Below are 17,003 nucleotides of genomic sequence, written 5' to 3' on the forward strand. Positions count from 1 at the left end.
CATTGCAGGTAAATATGGAAGTGCTTTGTTCGAGCTGTGGGTAGGGACTGACCCCTCTAGACAGGGTTGATTCTAGACAGTGCTGGTACTCCTTAGGATGTTGAAAGAAAGTTTATTCATGGAGCGCGTTGTGAAAGGAATGTTTGTTCTGTTTTCTTGTACAACTTGTCAGCAGCCAGATGGCTGGTGTTTGTATGTAATGATTTTGTACTCTTCTAGGTCCTGCTTTGCTGCTTACCAGTGATAATATCAAACAGCGGCTTGGTTCTGCTGCCCTAGACAGGTACGTGCGTCCCTTAACAACTTCTAACAGAGCAGTGTGGAAGGTCCAAGGTGCTCTAATCCAGTGGTGCTCGACCTCCTGCCCATTGAATCCAACATATGGAGCTTTGTCATCCAGCCTGTGGGGCTCCCCACGTGTTTGGTGATTTGGCGACAGTGGAGTGGTAGCAGTGTTAATTTCTCCCAAAGCCATGACGACCAATGCTGCCACCACTGCTCCACTGCCAAATTTCTGGACAGGTAGGAAACTGTGTGGTCCAGGTGACATGGTCCTGCATAGTTGCACCATGGCCGGATCCAAAGTGTAGGGTCACACCCATGGGCTGACCCTGTACTCTGAGCCCACGCAGGAGCTGGCATGTGGACTGACCCTGTGCTATTCATCTGGACTATGGGGAGCCAGCACTGCTTTATTTTGAAAATAGCCTGCTTGGATTGGATAAAGTAGCAGTGCCTGCTGACATGCATTGTGCTTGGCCATAAAGCAGATTCAGATCTGATGACATATTTTTAAAATTTTATTTTTTATTATAAAAGCTCTTTATCATGCACCTGTTTTCTCCAATTGCTAAGCAAATGCATTTGAAGTAGATGGAAGATTAATTAACCTAATCATTGAATGAAGAGATATTTTACATTCATTTGTAAAGATGTCATGAAATGTCTGATTAACATCAGACAGAGCTGTTGTATCCTGTTTCTTCAGAATAAGTAAGTAAGTGTTTAAGGCCACAAAAAGCAGGAAGAAGAAATGAGAGCCTGCAAAGTGGCAGAACCCACCTATGAGAAGCTTCTCAGGAATATCAAATTGAATAGGTTAGACTTGCTTTTCGTTCACTACCTGTGTTCACATGCTTACCTAGCATGTCTAGGTATAGAGTATAGAATCTGTCTTACTTGCTTCTTTAAAACTGGAATTATTGTTCACATTTAGGTTTGTAGTCCTGAAAGCATCAACATCTTTCTGGTTTATGAGCACAAGGCAGAACAACAACACTGTGAAGCCTGTAACTGGAGAGAAACTTAACCATGGATTGTTATGGTCATGGCTCAAACATAAAGAGTGATGCTCCAAGAGCTGCTCTAATTAAAGCTCCCAGGGTGTCCTGTATATCAGTGTCCCTGCACTGAAAAATGGTGACAGCAGTACTTTAGCTAAAACTTGTCGAATGAGCTTTAGTTAAAGCATGCCTGCTGCCATTTTTCAGCATGGGGACCCTGATGCACATGACGCTGGCATCTGCTTTGATGCACTGTACAGGCAACCCCCGCTTAGTGCTCTTAATTGGTTCCTGAAAACCTGAGCATTAAGTGAAACCGAAAGTATTTGACCCAAGATGGCAACCGCGTTTGTTTTTAATGACCCAAGATGGCAACCACGAGCATTATAACGAAACTTGCTCAGCGCTAAGTGAAATCAGGTATCAATTTAAAATGAGTGTTAAGGTGAAATAGCGCTAAGCAAAACAGCATTAAGTGGGGGTTGCCTGTAATTATAGCAGGTCAGAACATCCTCACTGCACATGTATAGGCTCCCAAAGGCTTTAGTTGTTGTTTAATACAAACATTTATAAATATGGTTCCAAATGCTCTTCTGCCTAATAAAAGTCTGGTTTCTTTCTTCTTCAAGAAAGAAAATTGCAAACTTTGCTTCCTTCCCTTTTGAAGATCCTAGTGTATAGACACCATACCTCTGGCACAGGGGCGAGCAATTATTTCAGGTGGAGGGCCACTTAATGAGTTTTGGTGAGCTGTCAAGGGCTGCATGGGTAGCCCTGCCCCTTGACAGTTGCCCTTCTCCTTTGTTGACATCTTGCAACCAGAAGTCCCACCTCTAACCCCTGACCTTTGCCACTAGAAGTCCCTCCCCTTACCTTCTAGAAATACTACTTTTGGAGGGGGGGGGTTTGCTAACTTAGAACCAGAAAAAAGCCAAATCATACACTAAAAATCAAACACCTACTATAATGTATTGTAATTTTATTCCAAAAAATATTTTTGTCATGATATGTGTTTGTGTAGTGTATATAGAGGTCACTGCATAATAACTCAAAAATAAATTCTTAGTCTTGTATATTGTGGGAGGGGTGTATGGTGGGGTCTGGATGTGTGTGTGTCTGTATGGTGGGATGGGGGTGGGTGGGGGTGTATGGTGGGGTGTGGGATGTGTGTGCACAGCTGGGTGGGTGGTAGAATATGGGGGTGTGTTTGTGGGGATTGGTGAGGGGGTATAGCTGTGTGGGTGGGTATAGGCAATGGTTGGAGGTTGTATATATGTGGGGGGTTGTGGGGTGTGACAAAGGGTGTGGGGACCTCCCGCACTTTCCCTATGGTGCCGCAGGAGGCAGGGTGCTTGGGGTGCAGACATCCAGTGGGACGCAACTTGGCCAGTGCTGCACACTGCAGCAAGGAGTGTATCTTCCCTCGGGCCGTCTGTATCACTGGCACTCCCTGCCACTCACGCACAGCCCCTGCACTTGTTGGGCACAGGAGGAAAGCCCTGTGTGCTGGAGCCGGCTGCTTTCCCCGCCAGGGCTGCACTGCAGGGGTGGAAAGCCCCAGGTGCCTTCCCCTGGGGGGGGTGGGGAAGGCAGCCGGCTCCAGCACCTGAGGCGTCTCTCTGGTGTCACGCAGCCCCAGTGAGGAAGGCAGCTGGCTCCAGCATGTGGGGCTTCCCTCTTTGCTGTGCGAGTGCACAGCGCTGGCGCACCAGCGATGAAACCTGCCCAGTGGAGGCTGTGCCCCTCGCTGCAATGTGCAGTGCTGGCCGGAGCTATGCCCCACCAGATGCCTGCGCCCCACCTGCTGCTGCTGCTACCACCACCTGCTGGGGGCTGTGCACCATGGGAGGAGTGTGCCATCCCCCCACCCTTACTCGCACCTATACGCTGCCCAGCCAAGCTCCACGCTGTTACCACTCCCCTGAGCATGGGATCTGTGCTGCCACCAGCCCCAGCCTCATGCTGTATGCTCTTGCCCAGCTGCAGCCCCACCCCACAGTCCCAAGGGGTTGCAGCAGCAGCAGCCCTGCATGGAAGCTGCACACTGGCCAGGCCCTTCTGCCCGCAAGAGTGGGAGTCAGGCAACAGTGTATGTTTGGGGCTGTGTGTACACATGGGTGCCTCGCTTCCACCCTCGTGGGTGGAAGGGCTGGGCTGGGCACAATTTATTGGTGGGCACCACGGGCTAGATGAAAATACTTGGTGGGATGGATCTAGCCTGCGGGCCATATTTTGCTTACCCCTGCTCTGGCAGTATTATATGAGGGCATGGAGAGCACTCTGTCCAAATTTACAGACAACACCAAATTATAGGGCAAAGTAAACACATTGGTGGGCAGGGAATGGATTCAGGTAGATTTGGACAGGTTGGAAAAGTGGGCAGAACAGAGTAGGATGCAGTTTAACAAAGATAAGTGCAAAGTGCTGCACCTTGGGGGAAAAAATCACCACCACACCTACAGATTGGGAGATGACTTTCTAAGTAGCACAGCGGCAGAAAGGGATCTCGAAGTCATAGTAGACTCCAAGATGAACGCGAGTTGTCAATGTGACGAAGTGATAAGTAAAGCTATCATGCATTAGCAGGTGCATCACAAATAGGTCTAAGGAGGTGATACTTCCACCCTATGTGGCATTGGTAAGGCCGCAGCGGAGTACTGCATCCAGTTTTGGGCATTGCACTTCAGGAAGGATGTGGATAACCTTGAGAGGGTCCAGAGGAGGGGTACTCATATGGTTAGGGGCCTGCAGGTAAGGTCCTGTGAAGAGAGATTGAGGGACCTGGATCTCTTCAGCCTCCGCAAGAGAAGACTGAGAGGTGATCTTGTGGCCATCTACAAATTTATCAGGGGGGCAGCAAGGAATAGGAAATACTCTGCTTACCAGGATGCCCCTTGGGGTAACTAGAAACAACAGCCACAAATTGACAGAATAGATTTGGGTTGGACATCAGGAAAAACTTATTTATGATAAGGGTTACCAGAATTGGAATGGGCTTGCAAGGGAAGTGGTGCTCTCCCCTACCCTGGAGGTCTTTAAGAGGAGACTGGACAAGCACCTGGCTGGGGTCATCTGACCCCAGCGCTCTTTCCTGCCCAGGGCAGGGGGTCGGACTCGATGATCTGCTGAGGTCCCTTCCAACTTTAAAAATCTATGCAATCTATATCCCAACATCATGTCTGGGACTCTAAAAGCCAGATCACATTACACCTTGGGAACAACACAGTTAAATTTGGGTAGTGGCCATGAACCAGCATTGCAGGGTTTAGTTGCTTTGAAAGCATCCTCAGTGTTAGCAGATTGGAGAAGAGGGCTGCTGGGGAGTGTCATTGCTTTGCTACTGCTCTGCTGGTTTGGAGTCCCAGCTTGTTGCTATTGTTGGAAAGAGTAGATTTGATTTGTGTTTGGTATCTTTTGGGGCATAAAACAATGAAATTTAGTTTAGTTTGAGGGATAGGAAAAGATTTGTTTTGGCTTCTGTTTTTTCCAGGTTGTGTTTTCCCAAAGCACAGTGACAGTGGACCTGAGCAGCTGAGATTTTACCAATGGTGCTGTGGATGGGGGAATAGATTCCCCCTCACCTCTTGCCCCCCTTCCCCACCCCTCCCACACACAGTTGGGAAGATAGTGTCTAAAATAGGCAAAAAAGAAGAGAAACGCTTCTTTAAAATAGGGTGATCAGAGCATGTCATGTGACGCTCAAAATTGCTGATAACCTTCCATATTTCCTCTTCCTTTCTTGATTTTTGTCCTGTCATCAGACTGAAAACTTTCCTGTTTGGGGAGAAGGATGTTTTATGTTTCTGTGTCTTCCAGTATTCATGAGTATCGACTCAGTAGCTGGCTGGGGCAGCAGGAGGATATTCATCGCATTGTGCTCTACCAGGCAGACAGTACCCTTACTCCATGGACCCAGCGCTGTATCCGACAGGCTGACTGCATCCTAATCGTTGGACTAGGAGAACAGGAGCCCACTGTTGGAGAGGTGCAGAATATTTTTCTCCCTCATCTCTTCCTGTTAGGGTTTGCCAAAATTATGCAAAAGTTGCGCTGTTTAGTTTTACTGGGTCTGATACCCTTTGGACTGAAAAATAACTGAATCAAACTTCTGTAAGAGGTGCATTGCAAATTTTAAGAATTTACTGGCCCTAAATAGCATTCTAACCCATTTAACATTGCTTCACTATTTCTTCTCTTCATACCACAGTAAGAAAATGCTTTTCACACACAATTTGAAAAGCTGTTTTCCTCTAAGGAATTCCTTATTATCTCAGCCAAATTTTCAAGTTAAGTCACAGGGACTGCATTATTTTGGAGGAGTTCATGCATTATGACACGGACTCTCAAGTGCATTTTGTTCCACCATTTACTTTATTTTGGATTCTGACTGTTGATGTCCCTTTTGCCTGGGACATGATTCCTAAAAAGGTGTTTCTAAGGTTGATTGGATTCTGAGTCCTAGAAACTTATCTGAAGCTCCAGGGAGTCTGAAAAATGTGACCCTCTGCAGTTATTTTGTATGTCACTCCTCTGTCTTGCCTCTGCCTTGAAATAAGTAGGTGCATAGAGGCTAGCAGTGACATACGTTATGTTGCCATCAGTTGGATAACAGGAAAAAGAAAAAAAAATTCCCAGCCTAATTTAAAACATGCTGAAAATCCACTAAGAAGCAGCGTTAAGCCTTTGTAAACTTGATTTGAAATAGGAAATAGATTTCATGTTACACAAGCATTGTATGTTGATTCACTGCATGTTTAGGTTTACATTCAGCACTATATGCATAAAGTGTCCACCATGTTTAATAAAACTGTTCTGTATAAGTCCCTGCTAATTCAGAGTTGCAAAGACTTTTACCTTATTATGTGTATAAAGATCTGATTGCTGAGCTCAAAGTAGGGAAAAATTAGCTACCTACTATTGTTGGGAGTAGTCATATAAATCCAAAGACATGAACATATTTGCCTGAATTACCCTTGTATGATGGTTTTTAGTGTGCACATTTCTAAATTTATTTGGAGATACAGATGGGAATAAGAGGAAGATGGTAAGAAGGAGAGGAACAGATATGGTGCAAGTTTATTCAGTTGTCTGATATAACAGAGAACTGATATCCTTACTCTGTGTGTCTGTGGTATACTTCAGCTGGAAAGGATGCTGGAGAACACAGCAGTTCGAGCCCAGAAGCAGTTGATCCTGCTCCACAAGGAGGATGGTCCCCTTCCTTGCCGAACTGTGGAATGGCTCAACATGAGGAGCTGGTGCTCTGCTCATCTTCACCTCCGCTGTCCTCGTAGAGTCTTTTCCCGAAGGAGCCTGCCCAAGCTGGTAAGGAACACTTCCCCCTATGTAGCCTCCTTCTATACCTGTAAAACCTATATCATATTATTTATGCATTAAAGTGAACTTGAGATAATGTCAGTGCATCATACTGTTATGTGACTACATAGGTTATTACATAGATATGGTCTCCATTAATCAAAGACCTAATTTACAGCAGACCGCTTAATAGAGTTCCTTGATTGACATCGGATTTAGAGACTGATGGATTTGTATGTGGCTTTTGATTTGTTGGACCTGATGAAATATGTATAGCTGTTATGTGGGTCTCCGTGTTATTGGTGGGTTCTTAGTTTTTACAGAGATCTTGCTAAGAAGAGAGGGCTGCATTCCAGAAATCACGCATGTATTAACAAACTTTCTTGCGGCATAAAAGAACAAGGTTTTCTGCCTTATATAGCTAGTTGCATTTTCTGTGAAGGTTTAGTTTAGCATTTGTTGCGTTTTTCCTTATACTATTTATGAATTTCTTCAGTGTTTTATTGGGGAGGTGAGATGTGAGTTGGGAGGAAATGTTGCAACTTTGACTTAAGTTGCTTAGTGCATCTCTTGTATCATGCAGTGTACTTGTAGCTGTTCAGTGATGATGGCCAAGCTGATGCAGTCAAGGTCTAGTTTGTGATTCTATTGCAAAACCTGGGGAACGGGAAAATTTACACATAATAATACATAAAATAAATTATATTTTTATCTATCAAAGATAAAAATACCCAATTACCTGTGGGTGCACACTTCTCATAAGACAACCACTCTCTCTCCAATCTCTCAGTTCTGATCTTCAAAGGGAATTTATAGAACACCTTTCTTAAAAGAGCCTATGAACTTCACTTCATAAATCTATTGGATACAAAAAATCATGGACTAAGTATAGACATTGAATTTATGGCACATTATAACCTGCTAGCCATCTGATAACCCTAGGTAACCTCTCTACATCTTACCAGCTACATTCTCTCACCAAGTCAACATCCCCTTTTCCCCACCCCCACCTACCTGTCTCACACCTATTGTCTCCCATGGCCCCTGATCCTCACTGCCATGTATTTGCATTTTCACTGACCTGCATTTTGCATATTGGCTTCTATTCTATCTGGGACAGCATATAAAGCCAGCGAACTCTCCCTATACCTGAAGGAGGGTGTTTGTGCCCAAAAGCTTGCAAAGAACAATTTTTCCAACTATTTAGTTGGTCTAATAAAAGATATCCCATTTACCCAAAGAACCTTGTCTGCCTATGTCCTTAGACTAACAGGGATACAACCAACAACCCTAAAATTATACCAGGCATTTATAAGTGCTACCTGTAAGTCACTTGTTCTATGGTGGTCACTTCTTCAACTTTACAGTGCAAGATGTATCTGATTTTAAGACACTTGACAGACAAATATTAGAAATGATATGATTGACTTCGCAGAGAGTCTGATCATTAATGTGGATAAATTTTTTGTGTGTTCTGCGTGAGAGAATATTTTTAAATAGTCAAACATACGTAAGTGTCCTTGGATGACTTTAGTCAGCTGCTTGCTTGGGGATCATCTCCATGTCTACATAATCAGTAGGAGTGCTAGCTGCTTTACAATTTGAAAATCAGCACATTATTAGTTTGTGCTTAAATATGGATTATGTACCTCACACTTCAGTCCTGTCCTCTTTGCATCAGTTTTTCTGTTTATAGCTGAAAAATGTGTCAATAAATGCTAACTAGTATTTTTCCCCATAAAACGTGGCTGGAAGGCTTGATCTAGGTCTTTTCTTTAAACATCATAGAGGCAAGCATCTTTTAACAGTGATTGTATTTTGCGAAGTTGACAAAAACCTATTTGTAGGATACATTCTGATTACATCAAAAATAAATTAGTATCCCATCCAATCAGTTTTGCTTATACCATTAACATAACGACTAAGCACATGTCTGTGCCTTCTGGGTTGTCCCCTTCTTTTACAGGGCAATGGGAATTCATGATCTATCTATACCCAAGGTACCTTGGGTAAAAAAGATAATTAAACATAACTCTTAAGTCAGAGGAATTGCTTACTCCCTAGTTCTGAGTAGGGGGGGCTTAGGCTGCAATTTAAAGATGTTCCCTACCTCTGTTCAGTGTACTAGAGGAGGCAGAGCAGATTGCAATCACTCCAGCATCAGCCAGAGGTTAAATCAGTCCATCATGTCTATTTGTGACTCTCCAGGTGTTAAGGTTATATCAGGGTTTAACTGATTTATGACCTCACAGAGACAAAATCAGGAGTTTTCCCCAGAGTTTTCCAGTTCCTTCCTGTTATTTGCTAGTGACAATCAGTTCTCCTTCCCTGATGAACTTGTTAGTTGCTGGCTTCCCACCACTCTTAGGCTGACAAAATGGCCCACCTGAAATAAGTCCTAATATCACATTTTCTCCCAGATGCTGAGCCAGGAAAGAGGATGAAACCTAAGTGTTCCTCTGCCCCTTCCTTCTGAGATAACAGCTTCTGTCCTAGATCATAACAAAAAACACAGGAGGATTTCTTTCCCCTAATAAAGTGAAAATTCTAGCCAAATGATCATGCAAGTCCTTGATCTCCAAGAAAGACTGGAGGAGATTGTTAGCTGCAGGCAAACATTTTTCTCGAAGCTCCAAAGATGAAGCGGAGTCTTTTGATTGCAGCAGGGAAAATGTAATTAAAGCAAAGTAGAGCAATTGAATAAATCAAGTTTGATAAACAGAAGTGATATGCAGATTCTTTAGATTGTCCTAGTCCCCAAGGAGTGCCCAGCCAGCCAAATAGCTTAACACTGGCCTTCTGACCGTCCTCCCAGGAAATTGTACTGTGCCTTTTCCAGAGATAATAAGGTACTATAGGCAGGAAGATCCAACCAGTACTATGCTGCAGATATCAGTTTTATTCTTTTAAGCACTGTCCTCATCCGTGTATTTTCTAGTAGTTGTTGTTTTGTCACCCACAAATGAGACGACAGACTCGATTATCACAAAGTTGTTTGTTAGCAGCCACTGCATCTACAGGGGCCGTCTTCTCTCCTGTGTGGGGAACATATCATCTTCTCAGGCTGAGGAACAGTATTACAAATATTGAAACCAAGTAGTTCTTCAGTGACCACAAAAGATATTCAAACTTTTTAAGGAGAAGATGGACGAAAGGGTGGATCTTCACTGTAGTTAGTGCAGTAGAGGTACCCAAGTTAGCTATAAAGCTTTAAACAGAACACCCACACTAAGAGCTATGATGTATCTTCTGATTATAAACCAAGACCAATACAGTACATTCTCCTGTAAATCTCTGAGATGCACTGGGTTTCATCATAGACTCACAAAAGCCCAGAAGCATCAAAGCAGATGTTGACCTGAAATCCTTGAGCAGTCACTAGTTCTCAGTGGAGACACTGTTGTCCATTCCAGCAGCTTGTCACCCAGGAAGCATTTGTCATATGGATCTTTACTGCCTAGTGTCAAGAAGTCACATAGGATATTTTCTTGACAACCAGTGTCAGATGGACAGACCCTGTTCATTTGCTGCTGCTTAGATGGGCCTTACAGGAAGCCTTTTTCATATTTTCCTGTAGGCCTGTATCGGTCTTCAGCTGGTTATATCCTTTCTGTAGAGGACTGGTCAACACGGAAGCAGAATATTTGATTCTTGTCTATAAATTAGTCTTCTGAAAAAAAACCCAACCACCTGCACCAGCAGCAGCTCACCTTGCATTAGTCTGTGAATAATGACGGGTTAAAACATCTTGGAAAGAAACAAATATCATACTTGAATTTTCTTATGCATTTTTTTAAAAAGCATTAATTATTTTTTAGATGTTTAGATCATACCCTTGTGGCTGAAAGCATATGATAGGTCTTAGAGACCTGCTGCATGAACAGCTTGGATCTGTCTGCTAATCTTTCAAAAGTGAAATCATTCCATGAAATGGCAGACCTCCTCAAGATCTTTACCTTCTGCATGCAAACAGTACCAGTATCACAAGTGCAGCTGTCGACAGCACTGGCATTAAAACTATTGCCTGTATTGAAGCTTGAATGCTTAACATCACAGTGACATCGTGGCTAATTTTGGCTCTCCATACTTAACACTCTTCTGCTTTCCCTTTTCAGGTTGTGAACCGTGAGTGCAGCTTGTGGCAATATCATTTGCTTTTGTTTAAATCTTGCATGCTGCACTTTCTGATCAGGAAAAACACAAGAATCTTAGTAAGCACAGTAATTAATTAGCAAAGTGCTGTTGTGTTGGCTCATCAGCCCAGAGCTGAAGGTGTCTGGCAGCATCTTCCAGTTTCTAATTTTTCAGTAAGGCAGATGCACCTCATGCTTCTCTTCTTATTTTCATCATCTGCTTGAGTTCTGCTTTGAGTGGGAGGGAAAGTGTTGAGGCATGATATAAAGCTTCTGTTCTGTGAATGGTTTTACATTTGAATTTGTTAGGTAACTTTTGGTCATTTCTGTTCTGAAATGCTGAACACTGAATGGATACAGTAAGCAAGCTTCTTAGGGCACACCGGCCAGCTCTCAAGATATAATATCTATTATTATTTATCTAGGAAAAAGAACAGCTCTGCTGATGAATCAAAGACAAGTCCTTTCTCTTTCAAGCACAGTGGGTTTCATTCTTATCTACAACTGAGGTCACTAGGTATTTAAATCTAGGTATTTTTAAGGATAAATATTTATGCCAATTCCATTCATGAATGGAGGCAACATCACCCTGACTCTACCACATTCATGAATCAACGCACACTACTTCCTAATGACTTTTCACATCTTTAGAAATCTCCCCTGTATTGCAGTAACCATTCTGCAAGAGGCAAGGATTTCTTAAGATGATACATTTTATTGGACCAACTGTGTAGTAGAATTAGACAAGCTTTTCAATGCAAGACTGTAGCAGTGCACCTTTGGTACTTGCCACTTTAAGGACTGGAGCAGGCAGCTGCCAGGTGGCTGATTGCAGTGGCCATTTTCAAGTGCAGGCCAGATATATAAAGAGGGCAGTTGGTTGTTAGCAAGGGAGGCAGCAACATCAGCTGACTGAGCTCCTGCTCAACCACCTGGAGGTAAGGGAATAGGGCTGTGCGAAGCTTTGGTCCCTGATTTGATTCAGCGGAGATTCAGCCTGACTCGGTGGCAGCATGAAAGAGGATGGGTGAGCAGGGTCGCCCTGGGGGGGTGGTGTGAATTGGGGCAACCACCCCAGGTCCCACGCTTCGCAGGGTGCCGCGGATCTGGGCAGAGCGGCTATGGCAACTCTGCACTGCTGCTGGCTTTGCATCTGGCCCTCCCACCCCCCCGCCTCTGCTGAATCTGTTGCCACCTTCCTCGCATCTGGAGGTGGGGCCCCGCACAGGCTGATTTGCTGTGGGCCACACACTCTGCTCGGGTTGTGTCTGTGGGTGAGAGCCAGTGGAATGAATGGGACCCCCATGAGAGAGGGGTGACATGAGAGTGGCCCTCCGGGGTAGTATAGTAGAGCTACAGCTGTGTGCCCAGTTTGCTCTGGACCTAGGCTGGAGAGGTAACACACAGTGGAACATCTGCGAGGCATGGGGCATGTACAGGGGTGGTCGGAGCATGCATGTGTGAACCTAGTCATCAGGGTGGACAGAAGATAGTCTCCTGCTCAAGTAACAGCTGAACTTTATTTTGCTCAAGGCGTGGCAGGAAAGTGGAGTGGGCAGATTGCCCAGAGACGGGGGAAGACTGGAGGTGGATACCTAGCCGGGACGGTAACCCTGTTACAAAGACATTTTACATCAGGTCTGATCAGAAGAGCCAGGCACAGCATAATAAAGAAGCATAGTGGGAGGGGGCGAGAGAAACTCAAAAGCTTGTCTACTTAGTACACAGTTGGTCCAATAAAAGATATCACCCTAAGAAATCTTTGCCTCTCTCATAATTTCTGGACCACCTTGGCTACAGCATCACTCGTACGCTACAGTAACCACTCTACATACATTGAAAGCAGATAAAGATCTGTGTAATCTGTTCTACATATGTGTAGCTCTGCTCACTTGCTTATAGTATGGTGAACTTGGATTTTCAGGTATTGATACACTAACTAACGACAGTGGTAAAATAAAGGCAGCATGTCCTGAAGTACAGTTTCATTGTAATTCATATTCATCTGTTGGCCTTATTGGTTGAAAGCTGTTATGGATATTTTGCACTGAACACCTGACATTTTTGTTTCAGATCATTCTTTCCCACACATTAAACAAGTTTTGTACTTAAATAAATGGTTCTTCATTGTTCTCCACTAATGTTGCTGGTCCAACGAGAATTGATAATGTCAAAATGATTAGAACATCAAAGGATTATATTTCATGTCCTTAATTCCCCGTCTTCCTATGATTTATTCCATTCTTTTGTTAACTGCCTGGGGGCTATTATTCTTTTAGCTATGTGTGAAAATTCCTTTATTTCCTCAGGACTGTTGCAGGATTGGAAGAGTAAATAGTCTGATATACAAAGGACTTCACATGAAAGAATTTAAAAAACTGGGTCTTTACTTATTCCTGTTGGGATTTGGAGAGTGAAATGGAAAGATCTTGGTTCTAGTGGGAGACAGGATAGAGAGATGAGGGGATGAAAGAGGCAAGAAACAAACAAGTGGTAATAGTGTATGCCTGCATGAGCAGTGGCATTTGCCATTAATTTGGACATTTAACTGGGTCACTTAAATATATGACTGACTTCTCTGGGAAGCTGTCAAAGATTGAAATACTATGGTGAGCTGGCCCACTGCTGAGACCAGGCAGTGATGTACAATACTGATTATCCAAAGGTCTAAAAGGACACTGCAGATTCATTTTATTAAGTTTGGGATTATCTCGTTAGTCTAGCTAACCAGTTTGGGGTGAAGGAAGACCTGGGAGACTCAGAAACAGCAGACTACATACAGGAGGACTGACAGTTGAGGAGTAGATTGCAAAGAAGATAGCAGAAGGGAGGGCAGGGGCGCTAATTGTCAAAGGATGGGGGATTGAATTAATCCAGCTAAAAGCCCTAAAGTAGAGATTGGATACCAAGTGTTAGATTTATCAGAAATCAGTTGTTTCATCTTTTCTGTACTGTGCCCCCATATTACACAAGGATAACTTTTTAGAATCCTTCCCACCTAGCCATCTCTAAAAGAGAAAGGTGGCTGTGACACTGACCTATTCACAGCTCCTTGGTTGAGAACCTGTGGCAAAAAGAGCTGAACTGCAGAAGTTCCCCAGTAACCTTATACCCCCAGCCCAAAACAGAACAGCTTCAGGGGAGGTGTTGTGCCATCCAGAAATTCTGCCACTTGTTACAGAGGTATGAGGTAGAGAAAGATAATGTGTAGTACAGCAAAAGCTTTGTTATCCGGCACCCATGGGGAATGGGGGGTGCTGGATAACAAAATATGCCAGTTAACTGAGAGGCCTGAACAGGCATCTTTGCCTGTTTGGGGCCACTGCCTCCCCTGCCGCATCCGGGGCGTTGCTGCCCTCTTGCTGCATCGCTGTCCTTCCCACGGGCCCCAAGGGACAGGGAGGTGGGCCCCGTGCAGGCTGCTATGCCCCGAGCCATGAGGCTTGGCAGCACAGGCTGCTTTGCCCCAGGCCGTGGGGGCTCGGTGAAACCGGAAGTGCCACACCGAGCACTTCTGGTTTCGCTTTTACCTTCCAAGTTGGCATGCCGGTTAATAGAGCATGCCGGCTTGTAAGGTGGCAGATAACGCAGCTTTTACTGTACTTGTTTGGTTCTTGCTTTGTGCCTTGTCTTTGGTAGTACAGCCATCCGCTCCCTTGTAGTACTTTGTATTAATGGTATCTGTTCATCAGTGAGTGACGGTAGATATTGCAGCTATTCTACTGATTGGTGGTGCATTTTCTCTTGTCGCTGTAGAGACAGATGTTAGACTTGCAGGTTCTGCCATTGCTCACAGGTGTACAAGATGTTAGGGGCTACTGTACTGACAGGCTGTTTCCTTCTGTCACGTTTCTGTTGTAAGTATCCATGCTTGAAACTGATTTCACACACTTCCTTTTGCACTGTTTCCTGCAGGTAGAAATGTACGAGCGAGTGTGTCAGAAACCGCCAGACCGTCACTCTGACTTCTCACGACTTGCTCGTGTTCTGACTGGGAATGCCATTGCATTAGTGCTTGGAGGTGGTGGGGCAAGGTAGGTGCCATAATGTTTTTCTTTGTGTGCTATGAAGGGCTCTAGCCCTTCTATATCTCCCCTGAGTGCTGCAAGGTGAATACACTGTCACTCGACTGGAGGCATCGCTGCTGGCAGGGTCAACCAGGATTGTTCCATGAGCTTGAGGCAGTAGTGACCCTCTGTGCATGTGTGAGTACCAGTAGCAAAAGACTCCATTTGCTGCATATGAGGATGTATTTAACAAGCGTGTATATCTTAGCTTTCTCCAAAGTGAGAGTTCTCTTTTCCATGGGTCTTAGTATTGAGATATGACACAGGGCAGCACAATGACTTCTCTCTGCTTTTTAGTCTAAAATGATGCTTCTGTCCTGGTGCAGGTTTTGGTTTTGAGAAATGACTCTCAGTATTTCAAACCCCTCAAAAGAAGTTAGATAATTTTTGATCACAAAGAAAGGCTCATACCCTAACGTGCTGTTTTTTTATAGCATGACAGAAACTTCCCTGCATTTTTTGGTTTCTGAGAAGCTTACTTTACTAGAAAAGGCACAGTCTTTCAGACTCAACCAAACCATCACCCATTGGCCCATCGCAGTTCTTTCCCATTAGAATTCTAACCAGAGTCTTGGTGGGCTTTTAAAGGTAGATTGTTTATGTGCGTATTTTTCTACAATGTATGCCTTCAAGAATCATGGTGTTCTTTCTTAAAGCTTTCTCTTGGGGCAAACGTAGGCATGCCATGAAAGAGAAATGCAAATTTCTCTACTTGAAGCAGCCCAGGTTTCATTTTATTCTTACTCATCACCAGCCATGGACTCTCAGCTCTTTTATAAATTAGCAACCTGGAGATTTCTTCTCTCCCAATTCATAGGAAGCTATTTATTCATTAAGCATTTTGTCTATTTAAAACTCTTGAAATGTCATACTTCTGTGCTTGGGCCAGGGTGTTCATAGAGGGAATATTCAGAATAGCGAGGGTTAGAATTTTCCTGTCTCCTGCACTCCAGCCTGGCTAATTAGTCATCTGACATTCTGGCTGCCAGCCCCTCCGTTCTCTCTCTGGGTGTTGGTAGTGATGTCATTATCTTGCTCACCCATACAGCTTTCTGACCCAAAGATATTTTTATTTAATTTCCTCATTTGTTAAGATGTTAAAGATCATCCTTCTCTGGCCTTCTGAGTGGTGGCCTCCTGAATTTCACTGAATGATGAAAAACAAGAGAGCAATTGCTCGGTTTGGAGAGCCCAAGGAGAACTTTCATCCTGCTAAATACGTAAGAGATGAGGATGTTTTGCCAGATAGTACAGAGCACTCATTTTTATTACATGTTATTTAGTGTCTCCCCTTTACGCGACAGCTTGCGTCACTCCAGAACATAGCATGCTTCTGTATTTCTGGCAATGAAGCTCATTCCAGAAACTTGATATTCTCTTCTTTTCTTCTGTAAATACAATTTGGCTCAATGCCAGTGCTAGGAAGGGAACATAGAAGCAGATCTGGGGCCTCAACTTGTTTATTTTGCGTTCTGTTGTTAATTTATTAGATACAACCTGCTGGTTTTCAAAAGTGGAGACGGGAGAGAGCTTGTTTGCTTCTTGCTTGTTTGATGCATCTTTGTCCTCATTCACAAAACCCAAATTATTTCACTCATATTCAGTTGTGTTTAGAATCGCTAAATAGGTGGTATTTGTTCAGGAACGTGCCCAGGGCATATTTACCATCACTTTGCTGAGTGTGTATGCACAATTCATGTTAGTAAATTGCTCAACGGAAAGGTCTTGAGGGAATTAGATTGAAAAGTGGGTTAGCTGAATGGTTTTTAAAGATGCCGCTTCCAGTAATGCAAGCTGCAGGCTACAGTCTTCCTGCTTTACAGTTCTTACTTTGCCAAGAAGCTGTTAAATCATTTGTATCTTGTAGATTTTACCTTTGAAGATCTCTACCATTTTCTTCCTCTTTCAGCTTGTTCTGAGAGCTGCAGCTCCATTTCTAGTCTCCCATCCAAGAAGAGGGTGTGGACAGCCCAGCCTCCAATAATTCTTTAAAACAGGTGGTTAGAAATAAGTGTTATTTTTTTATCCTTCCCTGAAATCCCCAGCAATCATCTCCGTTGCTCAGTTGATCTGTGAGTAAAGAGATCATTTGTGTCAAAGCCCAAAGCATTGCTCCCAGGCTTCCAAACTGGTATATTCATAGTGTTTGCTGTACTTTTAATGGAAAGGTGCTTGGATGCCAGTTCAAAAGCTGATTCATTATT

General features: G+C 43.8%; 1 protein-coding gene across 4 annotated transcripts in view; it reads left to right on the plus strand.

The window, feature by feature from the left end:
* The window catches only part of PNPLA7 (patatin like phospholipase domain containing 7), a 269,446-nt gene that overhangs the window by 183,951 nt on the left and 68,492 nt on the right, over positions 1 to 17,003 (plus strand). For all 4 annotated transcript variants that reach the window (XM_014519499.2, XM_025203018.1, XM_014519500.2 and 1 more), the window contains 4 exons: positions 220 to 283; positions 5,100 to 5,268; positions 6,426 to 6,608; positions 14,648 to 14,766. In XM_014519499.2, coding sequence (XP_014374985.1) covers positions 220 to 283; positions 5,100 to 5,268; positions 6,426 to 6,608; positions 14,648 to 14,766 — 535 coding nt within the window. The remainder of the gene's footprint in view (positions 1 to 219; positions 284 to 5,099; positions 5,269 to 6,425; positions 6,609 to 14,647; positions 14,767 to 17,003) is intronic.

Source organism: Alligator sinensis, unplaced genomic scaffold, assembly GCF_000455745.1.
Source record: "Alligator sinensis unplaced genomic scaffold, ASM45574v1 scaffold235_1, whole genome shotgun sequence".
NCBI classification, from domain to species: Eukaryota; Metazoa; Chordata; order Crocodylia; family Alligatoridae; genus Alligator; species Alligator sinensis.